Source organism: Vanellus vanellus, assembly GCF_965231255.1.
Source record: "Vanellus vanellus genome assembly, chromosome: 11".
Taxonomy (NCBI): domain Eukaryota; kingdom Metazoa; phylum Chordata; class Aves; order Charadriiformes; family Charadriidae; genus Vanellus; species Vanellus vanellus.
Window position 1 is genome coordinate 25,214,829 of NC_138916.1, and position 20,116 is coordinate 25,234,944.

The following is a 20,116-nucleotide window of genomic DNA, read 5'->3' on the forward strand; positions in this document are numbered from 1 at the left end:
GCCGGGCGCTCGCCCCAGCAGCACAGGGGTGCATGTGAGGGTGCTGCAGCAGGCTACAGCCCCCCATCCCCTCCCCGCTCGCCCCCTTCCTGCGGCGCATGTGGGTCCCCAGTGACTGTCAGCACCTGCCCCTCCACCACCAGCAGCCCCATCAGATCAAGCTGCCAGGCTCACACCAAAAAGGTGGCTGAAAACACTGAATTTGGGAAGGGCCATTCCCACGCTTAACCCACGTTTGCCACCTGCACAGGGAGCTGCCTAAGTTTGGTCTGCGCCCTGTCCCCTGTGCTCCTGCTGGCACCAGGCGCTGCCTGCCCCCAGGCATGGTTGGGTCTAGTCATGCCACTGGCCTCTCACATGTGCCCGGAGCCCCATGCCAGGCTCAGCCCCAGGAGCATCAGCAGCGCAGGGACCCCATGAAGCAGAGCGTGGCACAGCCCCGGCAGCCCACAGCCCGCCTGCCACTACCAGACTGGCCCTGGCCACTGCTGCCAGCCTGCCCGCCTGCTGCCTCAGGGTGCTGCCCTGTGGAGCACCATTCCAACTCCCCCACGCGACCAGTGGGAGAACCACAAACCAGACACAGACCGAGGCCCTTTGAAACAGCCTCTTGTTTCCTACAAGCTCCAGGCGAGCTCAGTCTCCAGTCCACATCATCTCCCCAGCCAGCTGCCCCAACCCCACCAGGCTCCTGGCAGGCCCCTGCCCCCAAAACACCAGGGTGGGCACCCTCCCGGGGCAACTGAGCGAATGCAGCAGGGCAGCTGTGCCCATCCTGCCGGCAGCGGCCCCTGCCAGCTGTGCTCTGCTCAGAGCAGTGCCCGGCCCGTGCCCTCTACACCCAGGCAGCGTCCGGCAGCCTCTGCAGTTCGCTTCTGAAATCTCTCTGAGAACACAGGACTAATAAATTAGAAGGCAGCAGCCTTTGCAAGTCTGGCACCTCCTGCCCAGCGCCCGCCTGCCTGCCACGGGCTCCTGGCCCAGCCTCTCCCAGGCTGTGCTGCTGCTGCTGGGCTCAGCGACTGCTCCCACGCTGCCCAGCCAGTCTGCTCCTCTCCTGCTCCGGGAGACGCTACCCCAGGCGGATGCGGAAAGTGGCGATTTCCATGGGATCCAGGCGGATGTTGGTGCTGTTGGAGGCCGTGCCCAGCGGGTACATCAAGGTCAGCGAGGTGGGCTGCAGGGAGCCCAGCTCCAGCCCCTGGAACAGGCTGCCCAGGGCCAGCTAGGGAGAGAGAAGGACGAGTGGCCTGGATGAGCGGGACATGGTGCGTGGCAGAGCAGCACCGTGCATGGGCCAGCAGCCAGTTCCCAGGCTCTCCGCAGCACCCAGAGCACCATGCTGACCCAACCCCTCCTCGTTGGGGGATGTGGGGCTCGTGGAAAGCTCCAGACCCCCTTCCTCACAAACCATCATCCTCCAGCTTTGCCTGGGCAAGGGGCAGAGCAGGGCTGTGCACTGCACTGTGCCACTCTTGACCAGCCACCAGTTCTGGGACACTGGTGCTGGGGGACCTGGGGGCCCCCTCCAGCCTCCATCCTGGCTTGGCATGAGCACAGGAGGAAAGCCTGGTGCCAGATGTGCCGGGGGCCACAGCCTGTCTCTGACCCGGTGGCAGGTGGAGGTGGCAGCACTGTCGGTCTTACCTTGCCCTGGCTGGTGGTGCAATTAAAGCCCAGGTTCTTGGCCTCCAGGCTGCAGTCAAAGCCTTTGCGGTGCAGAATCAGGGCCGCCTCAGCCGAGGGAAGGGAGTCATCCTGCCAGGGAGCCAGGGTGTGACATGCAACACTGGGGACAGCGGGTGCCAGACCCCCCATGACAGCCCTGCTTCCCCAGGCCGTGCCCGCCCTGCTCACAGCCCACAGCTCACCTCTGCCTGCAGCATCCGCAGGTTAAGGATGTGAAAGTCGCAGGGGAGGGTGGTGGAAAGGGGCACGAAGGAGCGCAGGACTGGCGGGGCTGGCTTCTCCTGGGCCACGGGCATGACCAGGGCCTCGGCATTCAGGTGCATGGAGGTGATGTGGCTCAGCAGGGAGGGGAAGCTGATGGGGCGGCCATCCTGCACCTGCCAAAGAGCACAGGGGTCAGTGCAGGCCAGGGCAGCGGCAGGGCCAGGCAGAGCCCAGACAGGGCCATGGGGCCTCCCGCTCCTTGCAGCCCCTCCAGCAGCGCTCAGAGAACAGGCGCCCGCCAGCACAGGGCACCCAGAGCGACTCCCGCCGAGGCTGACCCCCCTCCCCAGTGCCCGGACAGGGAGGGCAGCCGCCGGGCGGGCAGCATGCACGGACCTGGCTGGCCGATGGTCAGACTACGGGTCTGCTACAGGGCCTGGCTAGGCTAGTCGCTAGCAGCTAGTGCACGAGACAGGGAGACAGTGCGGCCAGGCCGGCCATTACCTCTGGGCTGCCAGTCCTGGCGCCAGGGAAGCCCAAGGCTTTAAACATGGAGGCCAGTTTGGAAAAGAAGCTGGAGCTCTGAATGGGTGACATGGCACATGCATAGAGAGCAGTGAGGCGACGGGACGAAAACACCGTGATTACGAGGGTGGCATGGCTCCGCAGGACAGACCCCACTCCATGGTCCCACCCTCCCCACACACCCCCTGCTCCAGGCCCGTCCCGGTGCACTGTGCAGTGCCAGCAGGATGGCCAGGGGGACCACGGGGCAGCAGGGGAGGACACCCTGCATCCAGTCGCACACATGGCTTCCTGCAGACGCCTCCACCCTGCTCTGTCCCAAGGCAGGGCTGGGCTCTCCGGGCAAGCAGCACCCTGCCCAGACCCCATCCTGCAGCCTCACAGCCCACGAACCTTGTTGGCAGTGGCGCGGTGCTCCAGGAGGAGCCGGAACCGATTGCAGGTCCGCTTGTTGTCCTTCAGCCCTTGGCCCAGGCCCCGGTTGTCATCCTGCATGAGGCGCCGGTCCAGGATGACCTCCAGCTGGCCTGCAGAGAGGAGGTCCCAGCATCCCGGGCTTTAACAGCAGCCAGCCGCCCCACATGGCCCCTCTGCTGCCACGCGTGGAAACACTCCCACAGGACTGGGGGCAACCAGGGAGCCCTCGGAGACAGCAGGACCGGGGCACCCTGTGCCCAGCCTGCAGCACCCTCCTCCCCAGCGTCCCCCGCCGTGGGCAGCCCCAGCTTTGCGGCAGGCTCCCTGAGGCACAGCCCCACGGTCCCAGCAGGACTGGCTCACCACTGCCGAGGCTGGAGACCCCCAGGGCCTGGGCTGTGTGCAGCGTCAGGCGGCTCTGCGTGTCCTGGATGTAGGCCATGGCAGGCATGGGGTAGAAGTTGGCCTGCAGCGGCAGCTTCCGCTGGTACCTGCGGGTCTGGATCTGCCAAGGGACAGAGGTCAGTGGCTGCAGGTGGCTCCAGTGGTACCCGGTGGCAGGACACTGTCCCCCCAAGGGTGGCTGCTGTCCCTCCCCAGGCTGATGGATACCTGGTAACCGTTGAGGTCTGTGAAAAAGGTGTCATCGCTCTCGATATCAGTGCTGAAGCGCAGGGCCAGCTCCTTGTTGATGTGGTCACGGATGTCCACCAGGCAAGACACATCCAGGGACAGGCCCTCCACCCCTGCAGGCAGGCAGTGAGGGCTGGGTCCCCCAGGCAACATCGCTCAGCACCCCCGGGACTGTGACCTTCCCGGGACAGCCTCACACTGTCTCACCTGGCACATTGTAAAGCCGCACTATGGTCTGGACATGCTGGTAGTAGCTGGCGACCTCTGAGAAGAGGGGTCCTTCCGTCACCTGCACTACTGGGGGGTCCTTGGGGGTGTAGGGCTGTGGGCAAAGGAGGGCTGTGCTGAGGCTGCTGCCTGCAGGAGTGTCATGTGGCCACAAGTATAGCTGCCACCTGGCTCTCGGAGGCTGTCCCTGTACCTTGGCCTCGCCATCAGGCAGAAAGAGATAGGCTCCGCTTTTGTCCTTGGAGGTCCTGGTGCCGTAGACGAGGAACTCGCTGCTCACCCTCTGCTCCCGCTCCTCCCCAGCTCGGCGGATGCTCTGCACAGCGCCAGCCGGCACAGCCGTGAGCACACCTTGCACGAGGCAGTGATGTGTCCCCCTCCCCTTCTTCACCCCCACGCCACCCGTCAGACCCCTGCGCTTGCCTGCAGCAGGCCTGAGCGTCCCGAGAAGCAGGCCTGCAGGTGCTGGTTCTCCAGGCAGAAGTCATCGGCGGTGGCCGGGAAGACGTGCACAGGTATGGCCTCCTGCTTGTGCACAGGCAAATCCCGGCCGTGCAGGTACAGGCGCACGGAGGACTTCACAGTGGCGTGGTCGTTGAAGGACTTGTGCAGCTGCAGCACACGCAGCCCCAGCGCAGGCAGGCGAGCCAGGACAGACACCTGCAGGCAGCATGGAGATCAGAGCCAGCCCCTCCACAGAAGGGCAGTCAGCACGTGGGGACCCGCTGGCTGTCACAGAATCACAGAATGGTTTAGGCTGGAAGGGACCTTAAAGGTCATCCAGTTCCAACCCCCGTGCCATGGGCAAGGGACACCTCCCACCAGACCAGGCTGCTCAAAGCCCTGTCCAACCTGGCCCTGTCGTCAGGGCAAAGACCCCGGCTTGGCACTTCTGGGCCTCTGCTGAGGGAGGACGCCCATGGGGGTCTGGGGATTCACAAGCAGTGGAAGCTTGTGTTGTAGTGTGGGGACACTTGTCACAGAGGAGGGCTCATGGGGTCTCCCAGCCATGGGAGCAGTGTGTGAGAACGGGAGGCTGGGACGCATGGGCTGTGCAGGCTGAGGATGGGGGTGGGCAGTGGCACCGGGGCACCCTGTACCTGGTAGACGTCGGGCACCATGTCAGTGGCAGAGCCCCAGTGTGCACTGAGCTGGGAAGGCAGGGGCTGCCCCTCCTCGGAGAGCACACGCACGTGTGGGGAGTCCACCAACACCTGCACGATGCTCAGGCGCTCCTGCTCCAGTGGGTTGAACACCACCAGGAACCTGTGGGGTGGGGTCACACAGGGATGGCCACCCCAGCCCCACGGCGTCATGGGTGCCCCATGTCCCACAACACCCATGGGTCCCGTGCACCCACCCACTGCTTCACAGAGCCCCAGGTACCCCCCTCACCGCCCCACCATGGCCCCACAAGCCCCAAGAGCAAGGCAGCCATCCCTTACCGGGGTGAGGTGTCCAGTTTGACCACTGTTCTCTCTGGGAGGGAGTCCTGGTTGGGGCGCGTGTCATCCTGGGGAGAGAGAGGAGCAGTCAGAGCCGGGGTGTGCCCACCACTGCTGCCGGCCGGGGCCAGGGACACCGGCACAGGCTGGGGCTCTGTCCCCGAGCCCCCACCCAGCACTGAGCCAGCAGACAGGGCTGTTCTCCCTGGAGGCATGGGGCATCTGGGGAGCCACAGAGCGAGGTGCTGCTCACCGTGCTGAGGAAGGGTGCAGCAGGGTCGTGGTGATAGGCGTCCCTGTCCCCCAGCACAAGGTAATGCGCAGCATTGATGATGACGCGCTTGAGGTTCGTGAGGGAGTGCAGCAGCCTGGGGCACAGGCAGAGTGGGGCACCCGGGATTATCCCCCCATCCTGTCCCAGCATTCCCCCAGCATTGCCCCAGGAGAGGGGCCCCATGGGACCCCCACACCCAACCACGCTCCCAGCCCCATTCCCACCAACTCTGATCTGAGACAGGCTCCCCAGGGCTGCACCCCAGCCCCTTGCACACACCGGACTCCATAGTCAACTGCCACAGCCTCCTTGGCGGTGCCGGTGATGGCGTCGTGGTGCTGGAAGAGGCCCAGGTTGCGGCGGGCGTTGCTCAGCAGGGAGTAGTCGGAGAGCGGGTACTTGCCATCAGCGCCAGCGTGGCGGGCGTGGGCGAGCGCCAGGCTGTACAGGATCTCTGCCCCCCTGTGCAGGGACAGAGTCACCGAGGGTCCCTGCTCCGGTGCCCCAACACTCCGGGATGAGCAGTGCCGGGGCAGAGGGCAGAGGAGGAGCAGCCAGCCCAGCCTGCCCTCGCACCAACAGCGCCCAGCCAGCGCGCTCCATGCACAGGGGCCTGGCATCAGGGGCACCTGATCAGGGTGGGGGGCACACGCTGCCCTGGGGCTGGGCGAGGGCTTGGCACTGCCTGGGCTGTGCATGGGCCACCCCCAGGGCACTGGTGGCCGGGCACAGGCCGGGGGACTGCCGGGGGGGCTCCCGGGTGCTGCCCAGCCAACCCTTGCCCATGTCCCCTGCACACAACCCCTGCCCCGGGGCCCAGCCCGCTTCCCCTCACCGGAGGTGGGCCTCCAGCACCCGGTCCAGGCTCTTGTAGAAAGGCCGGGAGGTGTAGTAGCCTGTCCAGTAGTGATCCTCCCGGTCCGCATAGGAGAAGAAATCCCCAGTCAGCACTGGGAACCCAGGCGGCTTCATCCCCGGCACAATGCCCATCTTCTTGTATAGGGCATCAAAGTAGTCAGAGAGCGTCCCAAACTGCGCCTGCAGGGATGGCATGGGCAGCACTGAGTGCAATGGGGAGCTGCTGTGGCTCCTGCGGCCGGAGGCCCCCCTCACCCCTCCCAGCACTGTCCACCCTCCAGCTGGGCACTGCAGGTGGCCTTCCCGCAACCTCTGCCTGTGGGGTCCTGCTCCCCTGAGCCCGCTGCACGGCCCGGACCTCCCTGTGCGTACCTGGACGTGCAGGTTGGGCTGGGAGTTGAGGAAGTCGAAGATGCGCTGGTAGTTGAGGAACTGGGCATCCCACTCCTGTGGCTTGTCGTAGCGGAAATCGTCTCCCAGGGGCACCAGCAGCACCTTGCTGCGGTACAGCTTGGACTTCTTGCGGTACTGGTCCAGCAGCAGCTGGGCTCTGCCGGGGGGGGCAGGGCATGAGGCTGACACCCAGACAGGGCCGTGGGGCTCAGAGCCACTTGCCCCTGCCCCGGCAGCACTCACCGCTCTGCCACATTGGCATCGGTGATGGCTCGAGGAGGCACCTTCCACGGGCAGTTGATCCGGCCACCCGGCAGGCGCTTGAAGTCAAACTGGCAGCAGATCTTGGGGTCTGGCCCACAGGTGTGGGGCACATCGTAGCTGTAGAAGGGCATCATGTGGCAGAAGATGTCAGTGCTGGCATCTGGATCTGTGGGACCAAGGACAGATGAGCACCAGCAATGGCTCTCCCTTGCTTATCCCCGAGCAGGGGCACCCATGGGCACATGGGCACAGGGATGGCTGCTGGGGCAGAGCAGACCTGGCACACAGGCTCGGACACGCTTGGACCCTGGAGAGCACAGCACTCTCCCCCAGAGTGCCGGGCATGGAGGCAGTTGGGGAGTCACCCTGGGACTGTCCCACAGGGCAACACTGCTGCAGGGCAGAGACATCACCTCCCGCTGCTCAGCTCACCATCCGCACAGCAAAGTGGTCGGTAGCCATTCCCTGTTGCCCCCCGCCCTGGCAAGGCCCCCTCTGCGGTCACCTCCCAGCAGCCCCTCACCCCATGTCTGTCTCCACATGAACTCCAGGTTCTGGGTAGCAGCAAAGTGCTTCTTGATGGCGTAGTGCACGCGCTGGATGAGCATGCCCGTCAGGTTGGAGCGCTTCAGCAGGTAGGGCATGGTGGAGCTGTGTCCAAAGGGGTCGACAGCCCAGCCCGACCGGGGCGTCACACCTGGGGGCACAGAGACCCGTCAGCCCTGCTCTGGGCCCGGCAGTGTCTCCCGTGAGCAGGCTCCTGCCAGGGATGGGGATGCCCGATGGCGCAGGCCCTCACTCTGTCCCTCCTGCCCGGCATCCCGCCCAGCTCTCACCAATGTTCTTCTCCAGCCACTGGTGCCCCTCGATCAGCTGGTCGATCATGGCAAAGTAGTGGGAATTGGCCTCATCAGGCATCACCCAGCCACCAGTTACCATCTCCAGCTGCCCATTGCCAACCAGCCTGCAAGGGGGACACGCGAGATGTGACCAGGTCCAGGCAGAGCCCTGTGTTGAGCCCTGTGTCCATGGCAGAGCCTCCCCCATCTTGGAGCCACCTGGGTCCCACCCACAGCCTCCACAACCCCTGGCTGCCGTGCCCCACTGCCTGCACTGTCCCCACGCGGACAGACATCCCTCCACAGCAGGCTGGCTGAGACCCCAACCAGAGCCCACCCACACACAGGCCAACGCCTTCCACTGTGCCCTGCAGCCCATGTTCCTTCTGCCCTCCACCCCCAGCCCGGGTCGGGGGGGCTGACAAGGGGCCCCTTTCCCACCCCACAGTGCTGCTCTCCAGGTTTCCCACCCCCCTGAGGGTGCCCTGGACCTTGTGAGGCACTGGCACCACTCAGGCTCTGCGGCACCGCTCACGGTTACAGTGATGAGAAGGAGTTTCCCAGCCCCGTGAGCACAGGGAGCGGTGCAGGGCGAGACCTGCCTCCCCCAGCCCCTCAGGCCCCCGCTGTGGAGGCCCCAGTGCTGGCAGCACCCTGGCTCTCACTCCACACTGCTGTGGTTTTGATATCTTGTGGCACTGAGAGGATGCTGGCAGTGCCAGGGCACCCCACGGTGAGCAGTGTGGAGCCCTACAGCCAGGGCAGCCTTCGTCTCCCCAGGGCCCTTCCCTCATGCACCCCGTGCTCCCAGCTGGAGCTTCCTGCAGCCCCCTGCCTCCGGGCAGGGATGGGGCCGGGCAGCAGGGCCAGGCAGGCAGCCCTACCTCCGCACCGCAGCCCGCTTCTGGGCACTGATGTTGTCCCACCACTTGGAAAAGAAGGAGATCTCAGACCAGATGAAGCGCCGGCGCGGGTCCTCCTGCATCTTCAGCACCATGCTGTTGAGGATGTGCTGCGTCTGGTCATAGTAGTACTTGTCAAAGGTCTTGATCCAGCCTGCCAGCACACGTGGGGGGTCACTGCATGGGGCCCAGCCCTTCCCCGCCAGCAGTGTGGGGCGGCAGAGACTGATCTAGCCCTTCCCCTCTCCTGCCTGCCTTCACCCGCTGCTCACCGGGGTCATTGTGGGAGTGCGGCACCACAAACACCTGCAGGGGCTCAGTGTCCCACTCATTGGGCTCATAGGTGATATCAAAGCCCTGCTTCCACACGCCGCCATCCTGATTGTCAAAGGGCAGCAGGGAGTACACAGCCAGCATCTGCCGGGTGGGAGACAGAGCTCAGGACAGACACCAGACTGAGAGACCCCCAACACAGTAGGACCAGGACCCCACAGACGCCCTGGTACAGACCCCCCCACGCTAGCAGAGATAGGCCCTGAGCTACTGGCTGAGACGCCGGCCCCTCACCTGCAGGTCTGGGCTCTGGCCCTTGCCCCCCAGGGCGAACTGGCAGTCCTGTGGGGAGACGGAGAGGAAGCTCGGGCGACTCTCAGGGGGCAGCACCCAGGAGCCATTGGGCGTGTGGTGGGGCAGTGCTGGCTGCCCCTCCGCGTGGGCCGTCAGCTCCAGCACCGAGTCCTTGATGTGGCTGATGATCTCGTGGTTCTCCTCCAGCAGCTGCTCCAGCTGCTCGATGCGGTTCTGCAGCACCGAGATTTGGCTCTGGGGACAGAGACGCTGCGGTGAGAGCCTCTGGTGCCCTTTGGCAGGTGGGTCCCGGCCCCCGCATGCACTGACAGCAGCAGGGAACAAGCCCCAGGCAACCGAACGGCCTCAGGCTGTGCCAGCTGGCTCCCGCTAGCCCTGGCCCGCTTGCCCGCTCTCCCATCCCCACAGCCCTGCCGCTCACCCTGGGGAAGTTGCCCCCGCTCTGGTGGCGCGTGGGGTCATGCTGCACCCTGTCCAGCATCAAGTAGAGGGAGAAGACGGCCACGCAGAAGATGGCAGCTCCACACACTGTCACCTGCTTCTTCAGCTTCATCCCGGAGGGCCGCAGGGACAGACCTGCGCCGGGGCAGAGCAGTGCTGGTGCCGGTGCCAGCGCAGCCGCGGGGCCGGGACGGAGGACGGGCCCGGGGGCAGGACGGGAGGCCCGGAGGACACGGGACCGGAATGGGACAGGCCGGGACGGCGCCTCCTGCCCTCGCCCGGGGCTGAGCCCTGCCGGGGGCCCTGTGGCCGGGCAGCCCGGCCCGCTGCTCCCGTCCCCTTGCCTACCTGCCCGGCCTGCCCCCCGCCGCCACCCCCCACCCCCCTCCTCCTCCTCCTCGGGCCCCCCTCCCCGCGTCCTACTTCGCTTAATCCGGCGCCGGGTATTTATAGCCCGGGCTGGAGCGGCGCCGGCGGGCGGCAGGGGCCCAGGGCCGCTTCGGGCCCGGCCGGTGCGGGGACGGGACGGGCCGGGCCGGGACGGGCCGGGACGGGACGGGGCGGGCCGGGACGGGACGGGCCGGGCCCCGGCGGCCCCACCGAGCCCGGCAGCCCGGGGCCTCTGCGCCGCGGCCCGGCGCGGGGAGGGGAGCGGGCCGTGCCGGGGAGGGCCGTGCCGGAGGCGGGGAGGGCCGGGGCCGCCCACCGGGGGACGGCTCCGGGGGCGCGGCCGCTCCGCTCTTACCCTGGGCGGCTCCGCGGCCCGTCCCCGGCTCCTCACATCGCCCGCCCCGGGCCCGCCGGCTGCCGCGGCCGGGATGGGCCAGGCCCCGCCCGCCGCCCGCCGCCCCGCCCCGCCCGGCCCCGGGACCGGCCCCGGCTCCGCCGTCCGCCCGCCCCCCTCCGCCGGGCAGCGGGGGGGCGGCACCGACCCGACCGGCGCCCCCGAGCGTCCGGAGCCCGGACGGCCCCACCGTAGCGCCGGGGACTGGACACCCACAGCCCCGGGGCAGGCCGGGCCATCCTCCCCCGTAGCAGACCCCCGGTACACCCCCGGACAGACCCCCGGTACCCTCGGAAGGACCATCTCGGTGCGCCCTGTCACCGGTGCAGCGCAGGCGCATGGCCCCGCTGGCTGCCACGGGGTCTGCGCCCCCCTGTACCCCCCACGGACACGGTGCTGCAGAGCTCGTTCGTTTATTAGGCAGGATCTGCGGGTGCCGTGTCCCCAGGGTGCGCAGGAGCCCCCTGCCCTGGGCTGGGGAGGGGGCACAGCCACGTCCGGCTGCCCCGCAGCACCCACTTCCTTGGCAGGTCCTGCCCGAGGGACGCACGCTGCCGGCAGGATGGATCCGGGGCACAAGGTGCTGTCCTGAGTGGGGCCGTTGGGGCTCTGCCCTCAGCCCGGTGCTACCTCACCGGTGCCTCTTGCGGATGGCGATGAGGTCCTGGTGGATGGTGCTGAAGCTGGGACGCTTGCGGGGGTCGTACTCCCAGCACCGCTGCATCAGCCGGTACACCTCCTCGGGGCACTGCTCAGGGGGGTCCAGGCGCATGCCTGGGGGGCGGCATGGATGGGGACATGGCAGCCCGGGCCACCTGCCCCTCACCCCCCCAAGTCCCGTCCCGTGGGCACAGCTCCACAGTGGACCCGCAGCGCTGGCCCCACGACCTCACAGTGGCCCTCAAGAGCCAGACCCCAGCCACGTCCCTTACCCTGCTCCACCGCCTCTCGCATCTGCTGGTTGCTGAGGTTGGCATAGGGGACGGCACCCAGGCTGAAGGCCTCCCACAGCAGGATCCCGAAGCTCCAGACATCACTCTCAGAGCTGTATCGGCCTGGGGACATGGGGCGGGATGGGTGCTGGTGGCTGGGGACACCCATGGCACCACTGCCCTGGCTGTGCCCATGCTGACTGGGGTGCCCCGTCTCTCTCTGCTTCCCCCCCAGGACCAGGCGTGTGGGAGCAGGATGGTGTGCCCCAAACTCCTAGCTCCCAGCTGTGCCATGGGGCTACTAGGCCATGCCCGCCTCCATCCCGTACCATAATTGAGTGCTTCAGGGGCGGTCCACTTGACAGGGATCTGCTTCATCCCCCCAGTGGAGGCGTAGATGCCATCCTCCTCCTCCCGTGACATCCCGAAGTCGCTGATCTTCAGGACGTTCTTCTCCGTCACCAAGCAGTTGCGAGCAGCTAGGTCCCTGGGACGGCACAGAGCCATCAGCCGCATGCCTGGCTGTCCCCAGGGGCCTCTGCCTGGCACAGGACGGGGCTCAGCGAGAGCTCCAGGGTTCCCCCAGCCCTGCCCAGCACCCACCCGCAGCTGCTGGAGCCCACCTGTGGATGCAGTGCTTGCTCTCCAGGTACTCCATGCCAGCAGCAGCATTCTCCGTCATCTTGATCAGGTCCTTCACCCGCAGGTGGGGCCCCTCGCTGCGCAGGAAGCTCAGGAAGTCCCCCCCTGCACCCAGGATTGCTGAGCTGGTGGGCAGCTGCCCTGGCACACTGTGGCAAGCTTGCACACGTGTGCACCGGCTGCCCCGGCAGAGTGGGGGCTGCAGGACGGGGCTGCTCACCCTGCACAAGCTCCATGACAATGTAAATGGGCTGCTTCTGGGTGCAGACACCGATGAGCCGGACGATGTTTGGGTGGTTGTACTGCTTGAGGATCCTGTGGGGACAAGGATGGGCACGGTGCCTGCGGGGGCCCAGCTGCCCCACGCACAGGCCATGTCCATGCCACACCCGGGACTGGGCTGGGGACACAGCCCTCAGCACACGGATGCTGCAGTCCCAATAGGGTTTGAACAGCCCCAAGTCCTGAGGACAGACAGACAGACGGGCTGGGACAAGGGTGACGGCCGTACAGACCTGGCTTCCTGCAGGAACTTGGCCTTGAGCTCGGGTGGGAGGGTTTCCCGGCAGGATTTCACAGCCACAGGGGTGTTGTCAGCACGCAGGCGGCCGCTGAACACCTCCCCAAAGTTACCCTGCCGAGAGACATGGGTGCAGTGGCACAACTTGCCACAGTGTGGCCCGAGGCAACCCCTGCCCTCCCACAGAGCCTGTGGGACATCCCTGCTCTCCCACAGACCCTGTGGGACAGCTCTGTCCTCCCACAGACCCCACACAGAGAGGCACCAGAGTACCCTGACTCACCCGGCCGATGCGCTCCCCCAGCAGCACGTCCTCGTGGTTGAGCACCCATTTGTCCTGCAGCAAGTGGACACTGAAGGCGGTGAGCCATCCCCCAGCCCACCCCAGGCCCACATCCCCCCCCGCCCCTGCAGATCCCTCTCACAGAGCCCTGGAGAGGGGTCACCAGCCCCCTGGTCCCGTCCCTCCCCAGGGGCTGAGTCACCACGTCTGGCTGGAGAAGCGTGCTTGGGGCTCCCAGCCCAGCCGTGGGCAGGAGGAGGTGTTGGGCAGGGCTGCCCCACGTGCAGGGGACTTGTCCTCCTCCCCACTGCTTGCCGTCACCTTGGGCATGGCCCTGGCCAGGACGATCCCGCTCTTCCGTGTGATGGGCTGCTGGCTCTGCAGGAGGTGCTCGATGAGCAGCGGGATGGTGGGGAAGCCTTCCCCCTCCAGCCGGTACATGTTCTGTGGGGAGGTGAGGCTGAGGGCTTTTCCTGCACGTGTGCGTGGGTGTGCTCACAGGGGCTGGGGTGCAAGGCTGTGCACGCGTGGATGAGCGTGCGTGCATGCGCATGGTGCAGGACATCCATGCACACCGGGCATGGCAAGCACGCACAAGTGGGCATCTACACGCATGATGCAGGGCTCACACCCTTGGCCCATGCAAGGACGAGTGCTCACACCTCATACTGCACATCCCTCTGTGCACTCACACCGGGGGCTGTGCCCAGGCAGGGACCCCTGCCTGCCCGTGCAGGGCCACCCCTGGCCATCTCTCCCCGCCTGTGGTCACTCACGTCGGCAGCCTGGATGATGAAGTGCCGGGGCTGCCCGTCCCACAGCACGCTGAGCACGTACTCCTGCTTGCCCTGGCTCTCCCGAACCAGGAAGTCCCCGCTGCAGCTCAGCAGCTCCTGCACTTCTGAGCGTGGGATAGCCCCGTGGTACCAGACCTGCTGGCACAGTGGCTTCTGCACCTCCGGGATCAGGGGCACGGGGGGCGGCAGCTGGATGGAGACGGAGGTGAGCCCAGCCGTGCCCCCGGGTGGTGCCGGAGTTGGGGGCAGCAGCGGTGCCTGGAAGTGGTGCCCAGGGCAGGGTGCAGCAGGCAGGGGAAGCAGGGGCTGGAGGGGCTGGAGCATGGAGAGGAGGGGGCTGTGGGACCGGAGAGGAGAGGGCAGGAGGTGCTGAGGGGCTGGGAGGCTTGGCAAGGCGGCTGGGTGGGAGGGGAAGGTGGCCAAAGGTGCCCAGGGACTCACCAAGTACTTGGGGCTGAAGATGCCCGAGATGTGGTTCTTGAGGGTCTCCAGCGCAGTGGCCCCACTCCGCTCCTGCTCCTGGGCGAAAGCGTGAGCTGTACGCTGGGCAGGGGGCGATCCCAGCCTGGCATGCTCCAGCCCTGCGGCTCCCAGGGCACGGCGGAGCAGGACTCACCACGGAGGAGACGGACTGGCGGTCCTCCTGCAGAGGCAGGGCGGGCAGGGGCTCCCCGGCACCCAGCTCCGCCAGCTTCCCAGCCAGCAGGTCCCGCTGCGCCTGCAGCTTGGCCTGGGTGCAGAGGCACCCCTCCAGCTGCTGCTGCGCCTCCTGCAGACCCTGCCGCTTGCCCAGCAAGTGCACCCTGGGGACGGGACGGGGCGGTCAGCCCCCGCTGCCCCCGGCCCCTCACCCCCTGCCCACTACACCTCACCGCTCCCCAGGGCTCCGGCTCTGCTCCTCGCCCCGGATCTCTGCCTGCAGCTCCCGCACCCGCTGCTCCTTGCTGCTCACGGCCTCCGTGGCGGCTGCCAGCTCCTCCTCGACCGCCGTCAGGCTGCAAGAGACACAGGTGCCAGATGGCGCTGAGCCACGCTGATGGCGGTGGTGGCCCCTGTCCACAGCCCGGCCCCACTCACGAGTGCTGGACGCTCTCGACGGTCAGTTCGTTCAGCTGCAGCTCCCCTGGCACCAGGTTCTCTGTCTCCTCCAGCAAGCTCTCATCAAAGGACACGGCCGGCGGCACCTCAGAGCCATACCTGTGGGCACCCAGCGTGGCTCTGCCTCGTGCCGGCAGCCGCTGGCACCCGCGGCTGGCAGGGCTGTGCCTGGCAGAGCAGCTGCAGCCACGCAGGGCCGTACCTGTGGCTCTGGACGAAGCTGCTGTACTCGGTGTCGGGGTCGATGGCCTGGATGGCACCAGCGATTTCCTGGTGCACGGCCAGCACGTCCTCCTGCACCAGGCTGCTGATGCTGTAGTACTCCCCAAGGATTTCCTTCCTGCAGGGACACGGGCACTGGGGGCTGCTGGGCTCCTGTGCCCCCCAGCCCAGAGCCCCTGTGGCCGGGTGCCACCACTCCTGTCCCAGCCCTGCCTCCCGGGCTGGCCAGTCCCTGTGTCCCACTGGCTCGCACCCTCAGCCCCCACATCTCCTGTGGTGCTGCGGAACATCACAGTGAGGGCTGTGGCAGGAGGGGCACGGGGTATGCGGGGCAGGCGGTGGGGCAGGGAAGGTGCGGTGGCTGGCAGGGCTACGGCAGGAGGAGGGAACACCGCTGGTTCTCGGAGCGCATGGGGGTGCCCAGGGACGGGGTGTGGGGCAGGCAGTGGGGCACGGGGCAGGGAGGGCTCTTACAGAACGAGGACCATCTCCTGCTGCAGGCTGTAGAGGGACTGGTGGAGGCTGGGCAGTGCCCGCTGGTAGTGGTGGTGGTGGTGGAGCGTGGCCGCCTGCACGGCCAGCACGTACTGGTTGTGCAGGGCGTAGAGCTTCCAGAGGCTGCGCACATACTTCTCCTTCGCCTTGTCCCGCTCCTTGTCTGGGGCCAGAGGCCGTGGAAAACACCCACTGCTGCTGCCATGTCACCAGTGATGCATCCTCGCAAGCAGCCAGCGAGGGGCACAGGCACCCGGCGGGGCTGGGATGGGTGGCGGGGGGGCGATGGGGCTGGGAGGGTGGTCCCAGGGCAGGCAGGGGGGCCGGGGCAGTCACACACCTCCCCATGCACAGGGATGCTCCGGAGCCGCAGCGTCCCAGGGCTGTAACCCCCAGTTTTGCCCGGCTCCCCAGGGCCCAGGCTGGGCTCTCCCCCTGCCACCCACCCCTGGACCCCCCCCCCCGGTCCAGGCTCCGGCGATCCCTGACCCATGAGGGGAGCCGGGAGGGGACAGAGCGGGATGGGGACAGGGGAGGCGGGGGGCTGAGCTGGCAGGCACCTTTGCTGGCCTCCTGGTACTTGCGCTTGGCCTGGGCGCTGTCACGCACCAGGCTGCGGTACTGCGCCTTCAGCTTCTCCATCTCCTGCTGCGTGGTCTGGGGAGGGAGACGCCGTCAGGGGAGCGGGGCTGGGTCGGGCCCCCCAGGCCCCCCCCCGGGACCTGCATACCCGGGCGTACTCCTGGCTGAGCTGCTGCCACTGCTCGCTGAAGGCCTTGCGGAGCTGCTGCTTGTCACGGATGAGCAGGCTCAGCTTAGCCAGCGGCCCCGCCGCCAGCTCTTCCGCGTGCCGCCGCAGAATCTGGCTCAGCGTCTCCGTCCGGCTCGCCAGCACCCACCAGGACTGTGGGGACAGGGTGTCAGGGACGGCCACCCTCCAGCACCGCACCACGCTGCACTGGGCTCTGCGGGGTGAGCTCCTGCACTGGGGCATCCCTACCTCCCCAATCTGGCCACCGTGGTCACCGGTGCGGAGCTGCCCAGGGCCCTCCTGCTTCTCCAGCTGGGAGAACATGTGGTGCAGCATCCCCGCGTACTCCCGGTCGCTCTTGGCACGCTGTGACATCCACTTCTTCATCAGTTCCAGAAGGCGCAGCTCACTGTCCTGCAGCCGCAGCAGTGCGCTGTGCCCTTGTGGGCACCACAGCTCCGGCCCAAAGCCCATGGCACCGCCGTCCCGGGCAGGAGGAGGCTGCAGAGCCATGGGAGACCCTGAGCCGCCGCTTCCGCGCCGTGCCCTGCACCACCCTTGCTGGTGGCTGGGGCCCTTTGCATTCACACACTCCCACCCCATTGCCCAATCACTGGGACGCGGTGGCCGGGCCGGCCAGCGGTGGGGGGCAGTCCTCCCTGCCCCACACCATCTGCCTTGCAAAGCACATTCAAAGCAGGCGGGAGGGCTGAGCGCGCCCCAAGCCCCGCGGCAGCTGGGGCCCGTGGGTACAGTGCCGGAGAGGAGGAAGTATGGGGTCAAAAACAGCAGCGTCACCTCTGCTGTGTGTGCGGGTCTGCTCCCCGAGGCCAGCACAGCCACGGTCCCTGCCCTGCCTGGGCCACCGGCCCCATGCGATCCGGCAGCTCGGGCCCCATTTTGGCCTATGGTCACCCCTGTGCCCGCGGCAGGGGCAGCCGGGCACACCGGGACCAGGGAGCTCCCGGGAACCAGGACACGGGTGGGAAGATGGCAGGAGGGGGATAGGGCGCTGAGCCCCAGAGGAAGGTGCCGAGCCTGGACGTGTCCCAGCATCCACGACTCCAGGGTGGCTGTTGGAAGCCGAACTGGTCCCAGCCACGGTCGCGGGGTGCCCTGCCCCACGGCAAGGGCACAGCAGGAGCAGGAGGGTGCTGGGGCACGTCTCTGTGTGGGGCAGGATGTCCCCTGGCACAGCCCTCAACCCCGCAGAGCGCCAGGGCCGAGAACCCCCCCAGCCGCCAGCAAAGGGGTCCCCTGTCCCCGCCAGCGCCCCGTGGGGCACAGCCCCGCCAACCTGAGTGTGCCGCAAGGTCCCCGCCGTGGGGATGGCGCTGGCGTCCTCCCGGGGCCGGCGCAGTCTGGACCTAGTGCAGCTCCGGCTCCTGGGGAGGAACAGGAAACCCGGTGCTGACCATACAGCCATTGCGAGATTTCCTGCCCTTCCTCCCCTCCCTGCCAGTCCCTGTGCTCGGGGCCGAGGCCGGCACATGGCTCCACCATAGCGGGGCAGCCCCCAGCCCCGTCGCCCCTCCCGGCCACCTCGCACCAAGGCCTGGCGCCGGCAGGACCCGGCCCTGCAGGACCCCAGGGTTCTTCCTCGCCCTGGCTGTGGTCCACCGGTGCTGCGGAGCCTGAACTCAGCCCCGTCCCCGCAGGGGTTTCACCCAGCAAAGCCCCTTCAGCCGTGCTGGGTCCTGCCTGCCCCCCAGCCCCTCTCCATGCCCCTGCTTCCCCAAGAGGCTGCAGGGACTGGGGCCGGGGGGGACCCCGGGGGGTCCCCATGGCTCTGAGCAGCCCCACTGAAGGGGGCCCATCCCATCGCCCCCCCGAGCTTGGCCCTCGTGACTGTTAAAGGCCACAGGGCAGAGCAGCCACTGCACGGGCACCCACGGAGCCACGTCCCAGCCCTCGGCACCAGCCTGTGCCCACACGGCCGGGACCCCTCTCCCTGCAGCAGCCCCAGGCGCTTCCCCTCTCAAAGCGCTTCCCTGGTGCCACTGTGGGACCACTCAGCTCTGGCAGCTGTCTCGCAGGGACAGCCGTCACCGCCACCACCTCTGCCCAGTGCTGCTGCTCGTGTCCCCGGTGCTGGCATGGCACGGCATGGGTAAGCTCGGCTCAGCCCGGCTGCCTCCCGGGTGGTTTGTGCTGAGCCCCCTGTCCTGTGCCTGGCAGAGAGCCCCCAGCTCCAGAGGAGCGTCACAGTCACCTGCAGGACACAGCCGAGCTGATTCCTTTTAGAGGAAGTTGTGGGAAAAACTGTGTCAGATGGGAGTTTTGCTGACTCGCCTTCCCACGGCTGGGTGATGCCCCGGTGGTCATGACAAGCAGCAGCATGATGGCACAGCACGGCCAGGGGATGCCATGGTGCCCTGGCACAGACCCCAGGCAGCACTCCAGCAAGTGCCAGAGATTCATTCCTGTGCTGAGCAAGACGAATCCCCACCCAGAGTCACCGCGGCCCCCTGCCAGGCGAGAGGAGCCCAGTTAATGCCTGCCCAGCTGAGCAGATCAAGAGCTGCCACGTGCTGCCAGGGTCCCCAGTTACCCAACCAGCTGGTCACCCTACAGCTGGCCCTGGTCCCCATGGGGTCCTGCCTGCTGGGGGTGCTTCACTTTCCCTGTGCCCCATTCAGCTGCCTGGAGCACTCGGTGTCACCGATGCTCCCTGGGCACGACCATGGCTCAGCTCCCTGGAGAGTTTGAGGGTCAGAGCGGCTCTGTGAGCACCAGCGCTGCAGCTGCCCTGACCTGCAGCAGATGCCAACCTGCCCCCAGCCCCCTCTGCCCCAGCTACAGACCCTGCCCGGGAATATTTTTATTTTCTGCCTGAGCTGCGGGTCCCACCGGCAGCGTCCACACACCCCGCTGGCTCCAGGAACACTCGCAGCTTTATCATGGGCTTAGGAACTGTTTCACAAGCCAGGCTGGGGGGCTGCTTCTCCCCACCCCAGCATCCCTCCATCATCCCCTGGCAGCGCAGGAGCCCTCCCTGCCTCCACCAGGCTGCACCAGGGACACCGGGCACCTCTGGTAGGAGACATCTGAGCCGGGGGGCTGGCCCCCCTGTGGTGCCAGGGCCGTCAGGACTGTGCTTCGAGGCTCCGGGTGTGACAGTCAGTGCAGAAGCTCTCCTTCCCTGGAAGCCCCGATGGCTGCCTGCAGCAGGAAGGTTGCTGTGGGCCACACCACAGCTCGCCCAGTTTCACATCCTCTGCCTGCCCTCCCGCATCCTGCAGGGCCCTGTGGGGCTCCAGCCTCCGCCTGCTCCCCGGCGGGAGCCATCACTGCAGCACCCAACAGCCACGGGCAGCCTGCGGTGCCCAGCTGCCCCGACCCACGCACTGCCAGCTTAGGGGCATGCAGCCCCCAGCCGGGGGGCGGCAGGGACCTGGCCCTGGCCCAGCCTCGCGTGAAAGGGAGGAGCAGGCTGAGCAGCGCCTGCACGCTGCGGTGAACTCGCTCCTGACCACAGGAAGCCACCGCAGGTGTGGGCGCAGCAAGGCCGAGGGGCTCTGCAGAGAGGAGCTGCCTCGGCAAGCGAGCGCAGCCCCCACAGACCCTCCTGGGGGGACGGGATCTCGTGGGGGGCTCGATGGGGCCAGGGCGCGCTCTGCCTGGGGCTCGGCCAGGGCACGAGCGGGTCCCAGGTCCAGCCCCAGGGCTGCCCTGAGGGCATCGCATTCTGGCTGCAGGGGGGTGCTGGACACCGGGGCTGCAGCACGTGAGCTCAGCTGGTCTGGGGCTGCGGTGGAGGGGCTCAGCTCACACGCTGTGGGAAAGCGGTGCAAGTTCCTCCAGGCTTTTGTCCCCACCACCCACCCACCCACCCACTGCAGCCGGTTCCCAAATAGCTCCCCTCTCTGCAGGTTCCCGATAAGCAGCTGCT

At 67.5% G+C, this 20,116-nt stretch overlaps 2 protein-coding genes across 3 annotated transcripts; both read right to left on the reverse strand.

Annotated features, from left to right (window-relative positions):
* Window positions 1–598: 598 nt before the first annotated feature.
* MAN2A2 (mannosidase alpha class 2A member 2) lies at window positions 599–10,164 on the reverse strand. Its single transcript, XM_082488688.1, has 23 exons — window positions 10,124–10,164; window positions 9,681–9,835; window positions 9,239–9,493; window positions 8,944–9,088; window positions 8,654–8,825; window positions 7,767–7,894; window positions 7,454–7,627; window positions 6,910–7,096; window positions 6,646–6,823; window positions 6,251–6,453; window positions 5,695–5,877; window positions 5,395–5,509; window positions 5,142–5,209; window positions 4,797–4,962; window positions 4,120–4,356; window positions 3,890–4,012; window positions 3,676–3,790; window positions 3,448–3,581; window positions 3,199–3,340; window positions 2,812–2,945; window positions 1,872–2,066; window positions 1,648–1,758; window positions 599–1,225 (listed from the first exon to the last, which is right to left on the reverse strand). Exons 2-23 carry the CDS (start codon window positions 9,810–9,812, stop codon window positions 1,073–1,075), a joined length of 3,450 nt encoding a protein of 1,149 aa, XP_082344814.1. The 5' UTR covers window positions 9,813–9,835; window positions 10,124–10,164; the 3' UTR covers window positions 599–1,072.
* Window positions 10,165–10,887: 723 nt separating this feature from the next.
* On the reverse strand, window positions 10,888–17,566 carry FES (FES proto-oncogene, tyrosine kinase). Of its 2 annotated transcripts, XM_082488750.1 has the most exons (19): window positions 17,522–17,566; window positions 16,474–16,725; window positions 16,204–16,377; window positions 16,034–16,130; window positions 15,453–15,636; window positions 14,959–15,096; window positions 14,736–14,855; window positions 14,531–14,653; window positions 14,275–14,461; window positions 14,100–14,177; window positions 13,638–13,847; window positions 13,183–13,305; window positions 12,862–12,915; window positions 12,574–12,692; window positions 12,279–12,373; window positions 12,040–12,163; window positions 11,746–11,903; window positions 11,417–11,539; window positions 10,888–11,258 (listed from the first exon to the last, which is right to left on the reverse strand). In XM_082488750.1, the coding sequence occupies exons 2-19, from the start codon at window positions 16,696–16,698 to the stop codon at window positions 11,116–11,118; spliced, it is 2,475 nt and encodes an 824-aa protein (XP_082344876.1). In that variant the 5' UTR covers window positions 16,699–16,725; window positions 17,522–17,566; the 3' UTR covers window positions 10,888–11,115. The 2 variants fall into 2 exon arrangements, 1 of the variants encoding a protein (XP_082344876.1); XR_014269581.1 differs by lacking the exons at window positions 10,888–11,258; window positions 11,417–11,539 and having other exon boundaries at window positions 11,768–11,903; window positions 12,279–12,414.
* Window positions 17,567–20,116: the final 2,550 nt, after the last annotated feature.